Source organism: Grammomys surdaster, unplaced genomic scaffold (assembly GCF_004785775.1).
Source record: "Grammomys surdaster isolate TR1022 unplaced genomic scaffold, NIH_TR_1.0 62, whole genome shotgun sequence".
Lineage (NCBI taxonomy): Eukaryota > Metazoa > Chordata > Mammalia > Rodentia > Muridae > Grammomys > Grammomys surdaster.
In genome coordinates, this window is record NW_021604564.1 from 18,119,107 (window position 1) to 18,135,234 (window position 16,128).

The 16,128-nt window shown below is 37.8% G+C and overlaps 1 protein-coding gene across 2 annotated transcripts in view; it reads right to left on the bottom strand.

Annotated features, from left to right (window-relative positions):
• The window catches only part of Ccdc39 (coiled-coil domain containing 39), a 30,880-nt gene that overhangs the window by 2,926 nt on the left and 11,826 nt on the right, over positions 1-16,128 (bottom strand). For both annotated transcript variants that reach the window (XM_028755762.1, XM_028755711.1), the window contains exons 8-16: positions 15,377-15,480; positions 14,547-14,679; positions 11,119-11,313; positions 10,140-10,304; positions 7,578-7,715; positions 5,972-6,180; positions 3,428-3,551; positions 1,009-1,168; positions 504-610 (exon numbers count right to left, since the gene is read on the bottom strand). In XM_028755762.1, coding sequence (XP_028611595.1) covers positions 504-610; positions 1,009-1,168; positions 3,428-3,551; positions 5,972-6,180; positions 7,578-7,715; positions 10,140-10,304; positions 11,119-11,313; positions 14,547-14,679; positions 15,377-15,480 — 1,335 coding nt within the window. The remainder of the gene's footprint in view (positions 1-503; positions 611-1,008; positions 1,169-3,427; positions 3,552-5,971; positions 6,181-7,577; positions 7,716-10,139; positions 10,305-11,118; positions 11,314-14,546; positions 14,680-15,376; positions 15,481-16,128) is intronic.

The following is a 16,128-nucleotide window of genomic DNA, read 5'->3' on the forward strand; positions in this document are numbered from 1 at the left end:
ATAAGGAATACAGTAGTCCTATGAATTAGTTTTGAATCTCATTCTCCTGGGAACTTTAGAAACAATTACTTGAAATTATCCATTTTTCAAAGATTCATAATTTGTGTTACCAGTTCGTTACCTTAGCTAGGCCCAATTTACCAAAACACATTCTTCTGCCTTTCAGTGGTTTGCTTTAGTGGCTACTTTAACTAGATTTTTCTGTTTTAAACTTTGTGTTTAAAAATTGAATGTGATCTTTAAGGAATTCAGTGAGGTCACTAAGTAATGGCTAGTAGATAAATCATAATTGTCTAGCTGTGGTTGATACTAATAAAGTTATTGCCTCTCAGCCATAGAATTTTAACTAATTTGCTTTATATTTTCTTTACTTGTTTTTCTTCTTTAAATGAGGTTTGAGTTTCTCATGGCCTACCTCTCTAAAGATGTTTTTTGTACAAGATTGAGTAGTAATAATGGTATTTTTATTTATGGCTTATTACTAGAACATCTGTAGAAATCACCTGGATATCTTCTTGAAGTTCTCTGATTTGCCTTTGTTTACATCTGTATTTCTCATCTGCAGCTCTTTTTTGTTCTTCTAGCTGAATTTTTAATCCATACTCATCACCTACAAGAGAATTTTAATTTCCAGTATAATATGTGGGAAGCTACCTTAAAGTAATAACAAATAAACTACTAACTTTTTAAATGAAAGGTTACATGTCTTAGATCCTTATGAAAAACACAGTATAGACATGTAGTAGCCATTTCTTATTTAGTCAGTATATAGCACCAGTACATTTTCCAGATTCAAAACGAATTCCCTGAAGGGATATGCATTAATCCAATAAAACTAATAATGTAAATAATACTTCATAGTGATTAAAACAAAGAGGGAGGAACATACTATGATTTTTTTTAAGGACCAATCATAGCACACTTTTATTCTCCAAGAATCTTAATGTTCCTCCTCTCCATTTATTAACTGTAATTGTCATCATATTTGTTGTAATGGCTGCTACATACTTGATGGAGTCACTTTTTTGAAAGATTGCTTATAATTGTTGTTGCAGCTGTTCAGTACTTGCAAGGTGTTTTGCAAAGCATAGATTTCTTTTTCAGCTTTGTTGATCTTAGCATCCAAGCTATCACCTTCTCTTTGAAGTTCTTCTTTTTCTTGAGCAGCCTATAAGATACAGAACAGAGCTAAAGTAATTTATCATAGGAGATATTGCCAAAAGCAGAAAATAATTAAGTCACAGCAATCGCTGCTTACCTTAGGGCCTTCACCTGCTTGCCAGGCATTTACTTCCTATACTCTTTATCTCATCCACAAGACCAAACAAATTCTTAGGCTTTAAAATACAACACATATATAGGATACAAAACCATGGTGGAAAAGTAGCCAACATAAAACACCAGGAGGAAGGTGCAGGGAGGGGGAGTGGCGTGAAGAGAGCTAAGCAGCTACCAGATCTCTGGAAGATAGATAGGGTGACTCAAAAGATCTTGACTATAAATAAGAATGTCTTGGTCTGAGAGAGGTTTGAGAACCCAATTCTTACTTGATTCAGAAAATGATAAAAAGTAACCAGGATCTATCAGGGAAAGCAGTGTCGGTGTGTCTTCTAATATATTCTATCACAATTTAAAAAGATAACTTTTGGGCCAGAGAGTTGGCTCAGCAGTTAAGAGCATTGCTGCTCTTCCAGAGAACCCAAGTCTGGTTCCCAATCCCCATATCAGGCAGCTCACAACCACCCTTAACTCCAGTTCCAAGAGATCTGACATCATTTTATCAACCACAGCTAAACAATTACAACTTATCTATCTGACCTTGGGCATCTGCACTCACATATAGACACACGTAAGGAAAATTAATTTTGATGATAACTGTACAAATGATGTAAATGTGCTAAAAAAAAAAACCATGAAGACCTTTAAATTGCTTAAATATTAAAATTTCCTATATGATGGTGCTTACCAAAGTAACTTTTATTCTTTTAAAACAGGTTACACATACTTTTATACCAAATATTCCTGTATTGACTGCTGCTGTGACAAAATACTTGACAAGTAAACCTGCATTTTTGCTCAGTATCAGAGGCTTCTATCTCATCACTTTCTCCTGTTTCTGGGTTCTAGAAAGCAGGACAGGGTATGCATGGTTAAGCCTTAGCTGCTCCTTTTGTGTTATCCAGGAAGCAGAGAAGGGGCAAGATAAATCTTCCCCAGGAGTGCCTCCAGCTGCTTCTTCCTAGGCCCCAGAACCTCTCAGTAATACAATTAAATATCAATGAATTAATTCACTGATGAGATTAGTATCCTCAGGAGCCAGTTATTCCCCCCCCCCCCGCCATGGTGGTGGTGGGAAGGAAATCTATCAGCTGGCAACTGAACCTTTAACACATTTATATAATAACTCACAAAGAAATGATGCATGAAATGTGATTACCCTTAATTTAAATGTGTAGATGTATGAAAATATCAAGGTAGCATAGAAATACATGCAATCTGTATGTGTCAAGTATAGCCAAGACAAAATAAAAATCAGATTTGCTGCTATTTCTATTGAATAAAATAGTGTGGTGAAAGCATACTGGGATGAGTGAGACAGATTGTGACAGTTGAGTAACTTTAGTGAATGTCACCTCTCTCAACTGAGTTCATTCTTAATTTTTTCATCTGTAAAAAATTTCTGAAAATTCTAGGTGTGCCTTTAAATTCTAAAATGATCATTCCCTCTGTTGGCAAAAAGATTACATATAGATGTACATTTATTTATAGTATAAATGTATATATACCCATACATACATATGCTTATGGTCCATTTTATATAGATATATATATAGTACATTTTATTTGGGGTTGGGAAACCCCAAATAAACAGTTATAACTTTTTAATATTTCACAGCTTTTTAAGATAACTTTATTGGACAGTATCACTCAAATTTGGTCAGAACAAAACTGTTGGCTTATAAAGACTTAGTCTCTTGGGATTGAAATGTGAAGAATGCTAACTAGCTCTTTGGTATGTTATTCCTGTTTTGCTTTTAAGTGGAATCACACACTAAAGCTGAAACATGGAAAACACTCTGGTATGTTCAACATACCAAAGGCTACTGCTGGGCCAACACCAGGAGCTACTGTGGCCATAAAAGATGTGCTGTGCTCCTAACATGTAGGATTGTGGTGTGACCACACTGAGAAGTCAGGTCTTTGCAGATGTCAAGATGAGGTCACTGGTGGGCCTCAGGACATCTTTACAAAAAAAGGACACTACTGTTTCCACTTCCAGCCATGGATAGTTTCTGTTAAAAGCTAGACTTAGTTACAGCAAAATAACTTGGTTTGCATATTTGAGATGTGAAGTGTGAATATATATTTTAATGTATATTGAGTGAATAAATCATACAATCATAGATTTACAGCAGGTAAATGTTACCTTTATTACATAATAGGACTGTGTTTTCTCCTCTTCTCCTTCAGGAGGCAGCATGACAACAGTAAGAATTTCATATCTATTCTTAAGCTTATCAATTTTACTTAGCCGCTCATGAAATTCAGAACTAATATGAAAAGAAATTAAAAATTAGTAGGTGTTTTTATTGAAGACATTTGGACTCATATTATTACTGTCCTCAAGCAGGTTAAAGTACTCTCCTGTTTTAATGATCCTGTGTGTAGGTCTCAGAGTTTGCCCTACTTGAACAAGCTAGCTTATCGTAGTTCCACAGATTCTGACAGAAGACATGAAAGACTATTATAACAGTGATGAAGGATGTTATCACGTGACACAGATGGTAAAAGACATTTAGAACCAAAAGTTGGCTTTTTAGAATTTGTTACTGTATTATTTGATCAGAACATATTCAGTCTTTTGTGATCATAACCTTCACGATCATCAGCTAAAGGTGAAGACTAAGAAGAAGTTCACCTTTTCACCTTTGTAAACGAGAAGAAGCCAGGTGTGGTGACAAACACCTTTAATCTTGGGTCTTGGGAAGCTGATGCATGACTCTTGAGGCCAAGGATAGTCTAAGCTAGGTATCAATACCCAGTCTCAAAAACAAATAATATATGTTTTAGAAGAAAGAAGTGAGAAAGACAGGAAACATCCTTTGGGAACAAGAAAAAAATCTTTTCATGAGTTCAGGAAAAAGTAGAAAGTAGGCTTCAACAACAAAAATAGATGTACTCATGGGACATTACTGCACCAGCAAGAGCTGCTTTCTGCTAAGAAGAAAATTAACATAAAGACAACTACGCTGGGACACGCCTTTAATCCCAGCACTCAGGAGGCAAAAGTAGTTGAATCTCATGAGTTCAAGGCCAACCTGATCTATAGAGCAAGTTCCAGGACACCCAGAGCTACAGAGAAACCCTGTCAAACAAACTCCAAAGTATACAAACAATAAATTGACTTACTCCAGGAACATAAGGTTGGCTTAACTTTGATAAGCTGGTCAATGTAACTACAATAACATCATTGGAAATACATGATGTCAATAAAGTAAAAAAATAAAGCAGAAAAAGTATATAAGAAAAGTTAGTGTATGTTAACAGTTTTAAAAAAGTAAAGCAAATTTTCAGCAAAACAAAAACGTGTGCCTTTTTTAACATGGTGAAGGGTGTCTCAAAACAGGGCCGAGGCATGTAGTTCAGCTTGTCTAGCATACACGAACCCCTTGTTTCAATCCCCAGCATTACAAAAGTAAATAGTTAACTAGGCTGCAAAAGCCCTTGTATTTGTTTGTTTGTTTGTTTGTTTGTTTGTTTGTTTGTTTTGGTTTTTCAAGACAGGGTTTCTCTGTATAGCTCTGGCTGTCCTGGAACTCACTCTGTAGACCAGACTGGCCTCGAACTCAGAAATCCACCTGCCTCTGCGTCCCAAGAGCTGGGATTAAGGGCGTGCACCACCACTGACCGATGTATTTCATTTAAAAATGAGGAAACCCTCCCTTCAAGATCAGGCAAAAGACAAAGGCATCTGTAATTACTGTTACTCATTATCAAACTAGAGATTCAGTACCTTATAATACAAGTACAGCCAAGAAAAAAAAAGCTTTATAGGGTGGAAAGAAGCAAAACTTACTCAAAAATTATACAAGTAGAATGTCCAGAAAGTTCAAGTTTACATGCATACATGTTAAAACTACAACTTCAATGAGAAGTTATAGTTCAACAACAAAATTAATTGTTGTAAATGTGGTACTTATACTTAGAAATTAACTATGATATTCCTATATGGCAGCAACCAATCAAAAATGACATCCTTTAAAAGGAATTAAAATTAACCAAAAATAACGTAGCTAGGGATAGTCTCATTAGTGATACTAAAACATTCTGCAAGCAAGCTGCTTCAGTAAACGTAACCTTTAGAGCTAGATAAGGGAACACTTTACTAGATCACTTTTTTTAATAGAATATATATAAAATATCAATTCCAAGGACCAGGATTTGGCAAAGTACTTGTCTACCAAGTGTAAGGACCTAAGTTTGACCCCAGAGTCCATGTAAAAATGCCAGGTATAGTAGCAGGAATCTATAATCCCAGCACTGTGGAGGTGGTAACAGGCATATCCCTGGGACTCACTGGCCAGCCAGACCACCCTAAGGTGAGCTCTTGACTGTGAAAGACCCTGTCTCATGGGAGGACATTCCTGATGATGGCACCTAAGTGACCTCTGGCCTCCATTTGCATACATATGCACTTCATATAGATATACATGAATACACATGCATTTAAAAAAATAAATTGAAGTAGATTACTGATCCCGTATAGGGATATGTCTCACGGTTACAGGATTAGCCAAACAGAAGCAACTAGACTTCTTTACCTTATACTAATGGCAGAAGCCTTTCAGGTGAGTCACAGAAAGATGGACATGAGGGTGGTGTCAGGAAACGGGGAGCTCTCCTTACACCACCCCAACATTGTTTTGTAAAGTGCTTTAGCAGAGGAAACAAAAGAAAATGCGATACTTACCTCACAGTTTGTCGCTGCTGGTCAACATATCTGATCTGTGAGGTAAGCATGGCTTTGTGTACTTTAATTTCTTCAACTCTTTCTTCCATGGCTGTGCACAGCTGCTGTTTCCTTTTCTCCAGAGAAAGGACCTCCTCTGCCTTGCTGTAAAGCATTTCTCGAGCACGTTTAACTTCAAGCTTTAAAAGATTGTCCTTGATCATCATATCCTACCGACATAATAAAATTTTCACGTATTGAAATAATTATTTCCATACAAAAACCATGGTATTTTTCTTTTCCCTTGCAACAAAAGTCAAACTTGAAAACAAACATTTTTCAATTAGATCACTATGTGACATCTGCCAAATCATCTTTAATAATTCAAATTTAAGTTCAAGCTTTACTAGTATATACAGTTGCCCATACAATCAAATAAATGTACTACATTTTTAGACTCCAAAATAGCTGTCACAAAATACTGTAGAAATAAATTTGTAGTTTAAAACCATCTTGCCATGTGTAGAGTATTGCATGGAAATCATTAATCAACTGACTTTCCAAGGAAACAACATAGAAGAAACAGCTCAGAGTATAAAGTAAGTTGCTTCCCAAGCACAGCTTTCAGGATGCAAGAGATGAGATCCCTACATCTCACATGCACAGAAAGATGAATAAGAAAACCTAATGCAACAGACAAAATCAATACAAACAATAGAAAGAGCAACCCCTTGTCTGATTTTAGCCCAAGCTAATAAGCATAAACAGTGTAAATGCCTTTGATTCTTAATGTTAAATGTTTTCTGTAAAAATTGTTTTAATTTTAAAGGCAAATGAAAATATTGGCAATATTAAAATTACATAACAAAATAATTTTTAAAAACAATTAAAAATATAAACCCCTTAATGGAAAAAATGAACCAAGAATATAAACTGGCTAGTCAAAAGAAAATTATGGAACATAGTGTAGTTATGGAACATAATTTTATTTAGATACAAATTTAGTTTTAAACTTTAAAGAAGTGTTTCCAAGTTCAAAATACAAACTAAAACAATGAGACTTCCATATTTTTCTATCAACTTGGAAACAAGATCCAGGCCCAGTGATGGTAAACTAAATAGTGTTACACTGGCTGGTCGAAGAGTAGTAATGGAGCCATCTAGAGAACAATTTGGCTTAAATATAGTTTCAAGTCCCTAAAATACTTATGTTTAGCTTAATTACACAGATAGGAATTACTCCAAACAACTGAGCAACTGTACAATACACTGTGGACCACAGCACTTACATTCAATATCAGAATGTCAGAAATAACAGTACCAGAGCACAAGATATTTAAATAGATGATGCTAAGCTCATAAACTGCCCCTGTAGAAAATGCTGGAGAATTAATTTTAAAGAAGAGTTGATGATATAGGAAATGTATAATATATCAAACATTTGAAAATACAAGATAGAATAATTTTCTTTTTTAAAACTAGGAAATGATATGCCTATTAACACTTAATCTTGAATACAGTGGTTACAGCTGATTTTCTTAATTACTTCCTTGTTTTACATTTTCCTGCGATTCCCACTCCTGTGGAAGCATGTGGCTTGTTAACTACGGATACAGATTCATCACACCTCTTTCACAGCTTTGGCTTTGCTCAGTTCCTTCTCAGATCTGTCAATGAAAAGGTTCAGTTCACTTATTTTGTTCATGAGAGACTCTTTCTCATCATTGTTTTTACCATTTGACTTCTTAATGAAGTAGAGGTCATTCTGTAAAAAGAAGGGATGGTACATATGCTTTAAACGATGAAATAAATAGCAGACAGCAACAGCTATACCATGCATTAGGAGTTCCAACCTCTCTTATCACTTCAAATTATGCAAAATTTCACATAAATTCAAACATATTAACACAGAAACATTGTAAATTCTATCATTGGTGTTTTGGGATTAGCCTGAGAGCAACAATTCTAAGAAATATTATGTATGGTTCCGATTCAGTCTGGTGTTCAAGGTGCTCACCACCCAGGAGGGGAAAAGATCCTGGTAATAGCTCATTGCAGGGCACAAGTGCCAGGTGATAAAAACACTGCAGGTCTCGAGAGCACTGAACTCTTGGTTAACAGTATGGCTCTGAGCTCAGGTGGCCTTAATTCCACATCAGTTTCCTCATCTCTGAAATGGAAATAGAAACAGCTTTTGTTCCAGGATTATTGTGAAATTAGGGATGTCACTGAGACAGCGCTCACAGGCAGTGTACTAAACACAGAGGTGCATGTGATCACATCTGCCTGCCAGGAAAAAAAAGTTTTTTGATAAGGTTAAACTCCTCCAGACACATAGACAGGTCTTACATGCCAGGTGGCACTTTTTTAGTTTTAAGAGGTGACATTCCTCTTCCCACTCAGGACCCACTTTTGTGATCTTAGTCCCCACTTGGTTCCCTTGTCAAAATTTCTAGTTAATATCCTAAGATTAAAAATTCTAAGAGATTCATATTCTTCACTCTGCCCCCATCCTCTTGACTCTTATTTGCTTTTCTCATTGTTTATATTTCTCTGAAGTATCAAGACTTAAAATTTCAGCCAAATCAAAAATGGAAAGTTTTGGCATAAATGGTGATTTCATAAAATTATATTTAAGACAAAATAATTAAGTTAATGTTATTTGTGGGGCAGTGAGGTGGCTCAAAGGGGAAACATGCTTGCTACATAAAGATGCAAGCCAGAAAGTAAATTCAATACCCAGATCCTACATAAAAGTGGAGAGAAATGACTCTGCAAGATTGTCCTCTGACCTCCACATACACACAATGGCACACATTCCCACACATATACATCATAAATAAAATAACAAAATAAAGGAGACAAAAGTGTTCCAACCTGAAATTGGTTTCCCTTTTAGATGGTAAGTGTAGGAGGAGAGTGAGACCTCCCTCACACTAAGAAGCCCTCAGCCTGACCCCTGCTGAGAACACACCTCCATGGTTTACCCAGCTTCAACTTGGAAGTCACTTACAGTGAGTTTGTGTGTGAAACAACAGGCATGGCATGTGCACCAACCAGCCTCATAATGGCAAGAATAGCTGGAGTGGTTAGGAACACGAAGCCACTGGGGGCTCCACAACATAGTGCACCTCAAAAGCCCACTTCTCATGATCTTTACAGTCAGGTTCTACTCTAAATAGTCAAACAGCACCACATGTGGAGAGTACCCAGCATGCATTGTTTCTGCCCTTTTTTCTCTTTCTTGTTAGTTAATGAGAAAACGCTCAAGAACATTAAAATAGCAGTACCCACGTAACCTTGATATTCAAATGTGTGCCTGATCCCAAAGCCTGTGCTATTTTCCAGAAAGCCAAGGTACTGCTTGGAAGCTGTCATCCAAAACTATGTAATCAAGCTACAAAAATTATGTCATCAAGCTACAAACCACGAACTTAAATCAAAAGCCATGTTAAATCAAAAGTCATGTTAAAATTAAATGTCTTGCTCTCAAGTAAATCAAGACAATTCTACTTATGACCACTAGAGGCCACTCATCACCAGCCTTTCCAATAGTGCTGCTGGGCTGAGGTTTCATCCCTATCCCTAGATCTCCAACCTCCACCTCCAACCCATCCTTTCCTTTGCCCTTTCTCACAATGTAAACTTTAACAGATGTTTACCTTACAACAAACATAATCAAATCCCTAAAACTGAAACCGTTTCCCGTCTAACTATAGTTGTTTCAAACATCATAACTGTGTAGATAAATGGGAACAAATTAGTCATTAAAAAAAAAAGCTTCTTGATAGCATTTCAAAGCTAAGAATGAATTCAGTTACTTACTGTGGCAAAAAGTAGACTATCACAACGTTCTAAACAGTATGCTGTTTAAGAATTCTTTGAAGTCAGATGGATCAGAATTTAAACCCTAGCTCTCTGTGAACTCACTGTGCACCCCTGAACAAGTGTCTTAGCCTATAATAAGTATAATCATCTTTACAAGGCACTTATAACAGTTAAGCAAAACAACTTGGAAGAGACATGTGATACAACAGTTACACAAACGCTCAAGTGAAGAACATGACATTCTAAAGGTATAGAAACGAAAGCATTCATTATGTATGTGGGTAGCTGGGAATCACTCTGACCATGTAGGGAATGTGTTGAACCCTCAGGATACAGAAACAGCATAAGAAAGGTAAGTTACATGGAGCTTCTTGATCTGTGCTTCCAAAAGGGAAAGTGTAGATTTTCTCTCATCCAGTGTCTTCTTAAGTTCAAGGATTTTTGTTTCAAGGGCTTGCTTTTCCTCTGAATTAATTTCTCCTTTTAATCGTGACATTCTACGTTCTACTTGCTGAATGTAAAAATCCTGTTAATAGTTTTTAAAGAGAAGTTAGTGATTGTATACAAACAACAAAAGCCTCTCTCTTTAAATGTAGAAGCAGCATCTGACATGTGCTCTTAACTTTGGTCTGGCATCATTAGTTATTAAAGTAAAGCTGGTCCTTCAGCAAATCAGGATAAAATTCTTCCTAGCCTAAGGGGAGCAAAAACACTGTTCAACAGTCAGGGAGCGGGACAGCAACACAAACTTCATTGTGCCATCTACTGTAGTGCCATCAGGGACCTTGGGAAATCATGGGATCTGAATAAATGAGAATTCCTGATGGACATTTTTCAAAGGATACAAAAGAAAACTGTCAAATAACCATGGAAAGTTCAACATATAGTGAGTTGTTTTTTACTATATTTTAGCATCTTTGATATTGTGATATTGTGAAACTAAGAATTTTTCAGATTAAGAAATTAAGATGGATGGGGAGGTGTTAGAGAAAATAAACATGAACATGAAGGGTATGTAGGAAAACTGAGGGAAAAGCCTGTCACTGTACTGTGCAATAAGGTGGGTGGGAGATGCTCATGTCTGCAGACTTTTGTTTACTGCAGGACTCACTGCTCCAGGTTCCTTTAAAGCACAGTCCTTCCTCCCTCTCCAGAGTGTCTGTCCCCTTGCCTATTTTAGATTAAAAATTAAAACAGTAGTTTTTGAGTCCCTCTCAAGCTTCTACTATCCTAGCATGGTAGCCAGCTGCCACCACCTGCCTGTTCATCTAGGGTATCTTAGAACTCTTCATTTTCTTAGGGCACTGGGATAACTCAACTACCAGAAGAAGAGTATCTACCTGACTGTACATAATTTCCTGCTGCTTCAGGGTTTCAAAATCCAGTTTGTGTAACCGTTGGTTAAGATGTTTCAGGGAAGAACGGGTTCCTTCAATTTCTGATACCAGGGCTTTCTCTTTCGTTATCTCATTCTGTAATTCTTGGACTTTCTTAAATAGCACACCTTTTACTATGTTCAATTGAACATCCACTTCCTGTAAAGAAATTGTAGGAATTACAACAGCTAGTTATATTATAGTAGCTTAAAATTTGTATTTACACGAGCATTAAAATTTAGGAGCTCAAAAGCCCCTGTCAACATTTAACCCTTGAAAATACAAAGTCTTCCCAAAGCTTTGGCCATTCCTCCCAATCTCTTATTTCCAGTGCTAGTAGACAGGGTTGGTAGTTTTCTATTCTTGTATTGCTTGATCTACCATCCTAACTCCATCCAATATTGTCCCGACCTCAGAACTAGACACCCTGTGAGTTCAGAGTTCACTGAACAGTCTTGAGGATGTAAAAAAGAAAGAAATCATACTGTCCAATTTGAAGCTTCTTAGGGCCACAGTTAGCCATCATCCCTCCAGTAGGTGGGGACTAAGGAAAAATACTCCTTCTATGGTGTAAGCACACCCACAGTGGGGAGTTTCAAACTACTGGTATAGTCACACTACCACAGAGATGACATACAGAGGCAAGCTAACACAGATGACTAATGTAAGAGATGTCATTTTAACCTCAAGTACACCACTCGTCATAGAGTATAATTTACAAATGGTGAATGCTACTTGTTACTTCTGAGTTCAATATGTGTTTAATTATAAGTCTACATACAATTTAGGTTTTAATAGTTGCTGGTTTTAGTAATGAACTTAACAAAAAATTTCTGAAAATTTAACTGCTGGCTCTTGAGAATGCATAGGAATCAGTGCCAATCAAACCCTGGTCCAGCCCCTCACTAAGCTTTTGCATTGCTTGGTCTCTCCTCCGTGCTGGCCTCAAGGAAAGAGAAGGGTGTTTCTGATCCTGACACTCCTCAAAGACCTACCTTGACCTGAATGCTTCATGACCAACACATTCCTTTAACCTACCAACCCCCAAGCCAACTACAAGTTACCACTTTTAAATACTGAAATAATTTTCCCTCATAACCATGTTCCCCCTCCGTAGTCAATGAACCTCAATGTGAAATAAAACAAGCCCATGACTAATGTGTGCAGATTTTCACAAATCAAGAAATAACTGATAACTGATGTGGTATTTCTCATTTAATTGTCATTTCTCACTGAACTCAGGACCTTCTCAGAGACTGCTCACAGAATTTGAAAGCCTGGTGACAAAGTCCATTGAGCTTTTCCCGAAACAAACAAACACTGAGGCAAGCACAATAATAGTGGAGTTTTTCCTCCCATCTCCAGGCTCCTGGAATAATGACTTTGAGACTCAAATTGTATTTACAAATTCCTTGACCATAAGTTTTGGTTGTTCCTCAATTAGATCATAAATTGATACCCCACTTATCCTAATCTAAGTTCTGCCAAGTGGCTAGCTACCTCTGCTCGGTGCTGGCTACCTTCTGACTTCATGTTCCTGAGTGGAAACTCCCACACCTCACTTTGTCCCAGAACCCTTGCTTCCTCCGAGAACTCCTGCCTTCTATTTCCTGCCTCGGCTATAGTCCAAACAGCTTTATCGGACAGATGAAGTTTCCAAACAGACACAGGAGATTCCTTCTACAGAGCACAGCCCTCTAACAAGTCATTGGTACATCTGCATCAATAATCATATTTTAACCATTTTTCTTTGTTAAATGTAAGGGTTTTTTTTAATGTCTTGTTTGTGGTACAGTTTCCAATCCTCTTTACGTGTTTATGGAGGCCTGGGCATCTACCTTCTTTCATTTCCTTCTATTAAGAACTTCATTTCGAATTGCTCACCTAGCAATATATTCCAATACCTACCATGTGTCCTCAAGTGATTTTATTTATTTATTTCAGTTTTCATTGACAGTTTCATACATTTTTATACTGAATTGTAGTCATTTCACCTTGATTTCTTATCCCGTAGTCCCCTTCCTCTCTTACTGGTACCTTTCTTCGTGATGAGTCTATCTCCTTCTTTCACAACTTCTTGTTTGCTTGCTTGCTTGCTTGCTTGTTTGTTTGCTTGCTTGCTTGTTTTGAGACAGGGTCACATTATCTAACTCTGGCAGTCCTGTAGCTATGTAGACCAGGCTGGCCTCAAACTCACAGAGATCCACCTGCCTCTGCCTCATGAGTGCTGGGATTAAAAGTGTGTGCCACTACACGGGGCCTTCTATGACTTCGTTGGGTGTGAGGTCCACTGAGTTTAGAGCTACTTGCCTGAGCATGGGTGGGAAGTTACTCAGTAGAGCATGGGCAACTTCTGTGTGGTTACACCCCTGAAGAGGGTGACAGCCCTGGCGACAAGCACTGATTGCCAGTCGTCTTTCTAGGAGATGTGGGCCTTGTGGACTTTACCTCCCTCCATGATGAAATGCTGATAGCCCCGATTTGTGTAAGGCTTATATGGGTAACATCTTCAATGAGCTCAGTTTACGTGAATTGTTTTTAAATGTCAAAACATTTATTATCCTCTGTGATCTAGTTCATTTACTTTTGGTCTTTCAAGAATTTTTTTCAGCTTTCATCATTATCTATGTTTGTACCATAGAAAAACATGTTCTTAAGGCAAGGTGAAACATAAAGGCATGGCTTGGACTTAACTACCACTCTGGCCAAATGGTGTTGTTACTTGGGGGTTCAGAGCACACTGAGGAACCAGGCATCATCAGATACAAGCAGAGTCATATTTTATATGATCTAATCACATACTCAGAGATTATTACTCCATCTTCATTATCCCTTCACTTCCTTCATCAACAAAAGACAGAAAAATCTGGAAGCAGGGCTGCCATGCCAAAAACCTAGTGCTGTTTTCAAGATTCCAAAGAGAAAATGGCAAAGCAACCTCCTCGGGTTTCTTAAAAGTTAGATTTACTGTCACTAGCACACTAGAGACTGGAAGAAGAAGAGGCCCAATTAATTAGTGAAATGGTGCATTTCACAGGCCTCTTGCCAAAAATGCTCCTGGGCTGTAAGGTTAAAACAATGATGGAATACTGACAATGGGCCAACGAATGAGGGGAGAGTTTGATCACAAATACACACAACAGAATGAGAAGGAGGCAGAATGCTGTCAAACAAGGATACTTGCTAAGAGGTGTGCTTCAGCACACTGGCCAGACAGGGAGGGGGATCATGGGAAAAGAGGCACCAGAAAGGGATGGGCTACAGGGCACAGTGAGGGGCTGCCTTTAGAACCAGGGCCCTCTGAGACTTCACAGTGCTTTAATTCTGAACACAAAGTACTTCACTCTCTGGAAAATTGCTGTGCTTCTGTAATAATCCAAAACAAGGCTTACCTTCAAACCTTTCTCCTCCTCCTTCAGCATGTCTTCCATGTTGGTAGCTTTCTCTTCAATAGATATGGTCTTCTCGGTTATCATCTTTAATTTATGTTTTACAACCTCATTGTGACGTTTAAGTTTTTGTAATCTAAATAATGTTTGTAAGGAAATTTAGAAAACATGCTTAAAAGAGTATTTGACATATACACATAAGAATAGTTGCTTCTGCTGCAAACATTTTCATTACCATCATGTATCTCGTAGGCTATAAAACTATTGCTCTGAGCCTCTCTGATGAAAAACAGAACAAAACAAGAAAATCTGGAACTTTTTTTTTTTTTTTTTTTTTTTTTTTTTTTTTTTTTTTAATCTGGAACTTGATAATGGAGCAAATAAGGTGAGTGGAGCTCAGTCAGCTGGAGTGGGGCTCAGTGAGCTGGGGTGGGGCTAGTGAGCTGGGGTGGGGCTAATGGGCTGGGGTGGGGTCAGTGGGCTGGGGTGGGGCTAGTGGGCTGGGGTGGGGCTAGTGAGCTGGGGTGGGCTCAGTGGGCTGGGGTGGGGCTCAGTGGGCTGGGGTGGGGCTCAGTGAGCTGGGGTGGAGCTAGTGAGCTGGGATGGGGCTCAGTGGGCTGGGGTGGGGCTCAGTGGGCTGGGGTGCCACTGAGTGGTAAAATGTTTCCCTACCATGTTCAAGACTCTAGGTTTCATACCTAGCACCAGCAAAAAACGAATGTTAACAGTTATAATCTTGCATGTATTTACAAAAATAATTTAACCACTAATAATTTTCTAAATGTAGAGCACAAATATATTTATTATTTACATACATTTATAACATACATTACCTCATTGTTTCGTCAAGAATGTCCTTCTTTACTTTGGAAATGTTTTTCCTCAGAGCTTCTAAATCACTGGATGTTCTATTGAGAGTGGTTTTTAAAGTATCCAGCTATTTATCAGAAGACAGAAAAAAATTACATTTTCACATTCAGTAAGTTTCTTTTCTGAGAAATGCTATTGTTCCTACTTTAAGTTCTGACCTTAAAATAACACCTATAAAAATAGTGGCATTGTGTAGTTAATGCATATCTGTGGGTCTTCTTCATCCTCACATCAAATTTTAGATGACTTTTTGTTTCATAACATGAAAAAATGATAAATATCACCATATATAATGTGTAAAAACATGTAGTCACTATACCTGCTCAGGGGTAATATGACTCTGGATCAGTGCCTCTCAACCTTTCTAGTGCTTTGACCCTTTAATACAGTGCCTCATGTTGTAATGACCCCCAACCATAAATAATTCCCATTGCTACTTCATAAATGTAATTTTGCTACTGTTATGAATCATAATGTAAATATCTGGTATACAGGATATCTGATGTGTGACCCCTGTGAAAGGGTCATTTGATGCTGCCAAAGGGATCACAAGAGGTTGAGAACCTCTGCTGTAGATATCCTGGTGTAAAGAGATAACCTGTCAGAAGAGCCTGACAAAAGCAGCTGGATATGGAAAACCTCCAAATTCAGCCCACCCAACTCCCTGTACCCATCCTCCATGACACACACCTCACACCCATCCTCCAGTGACACA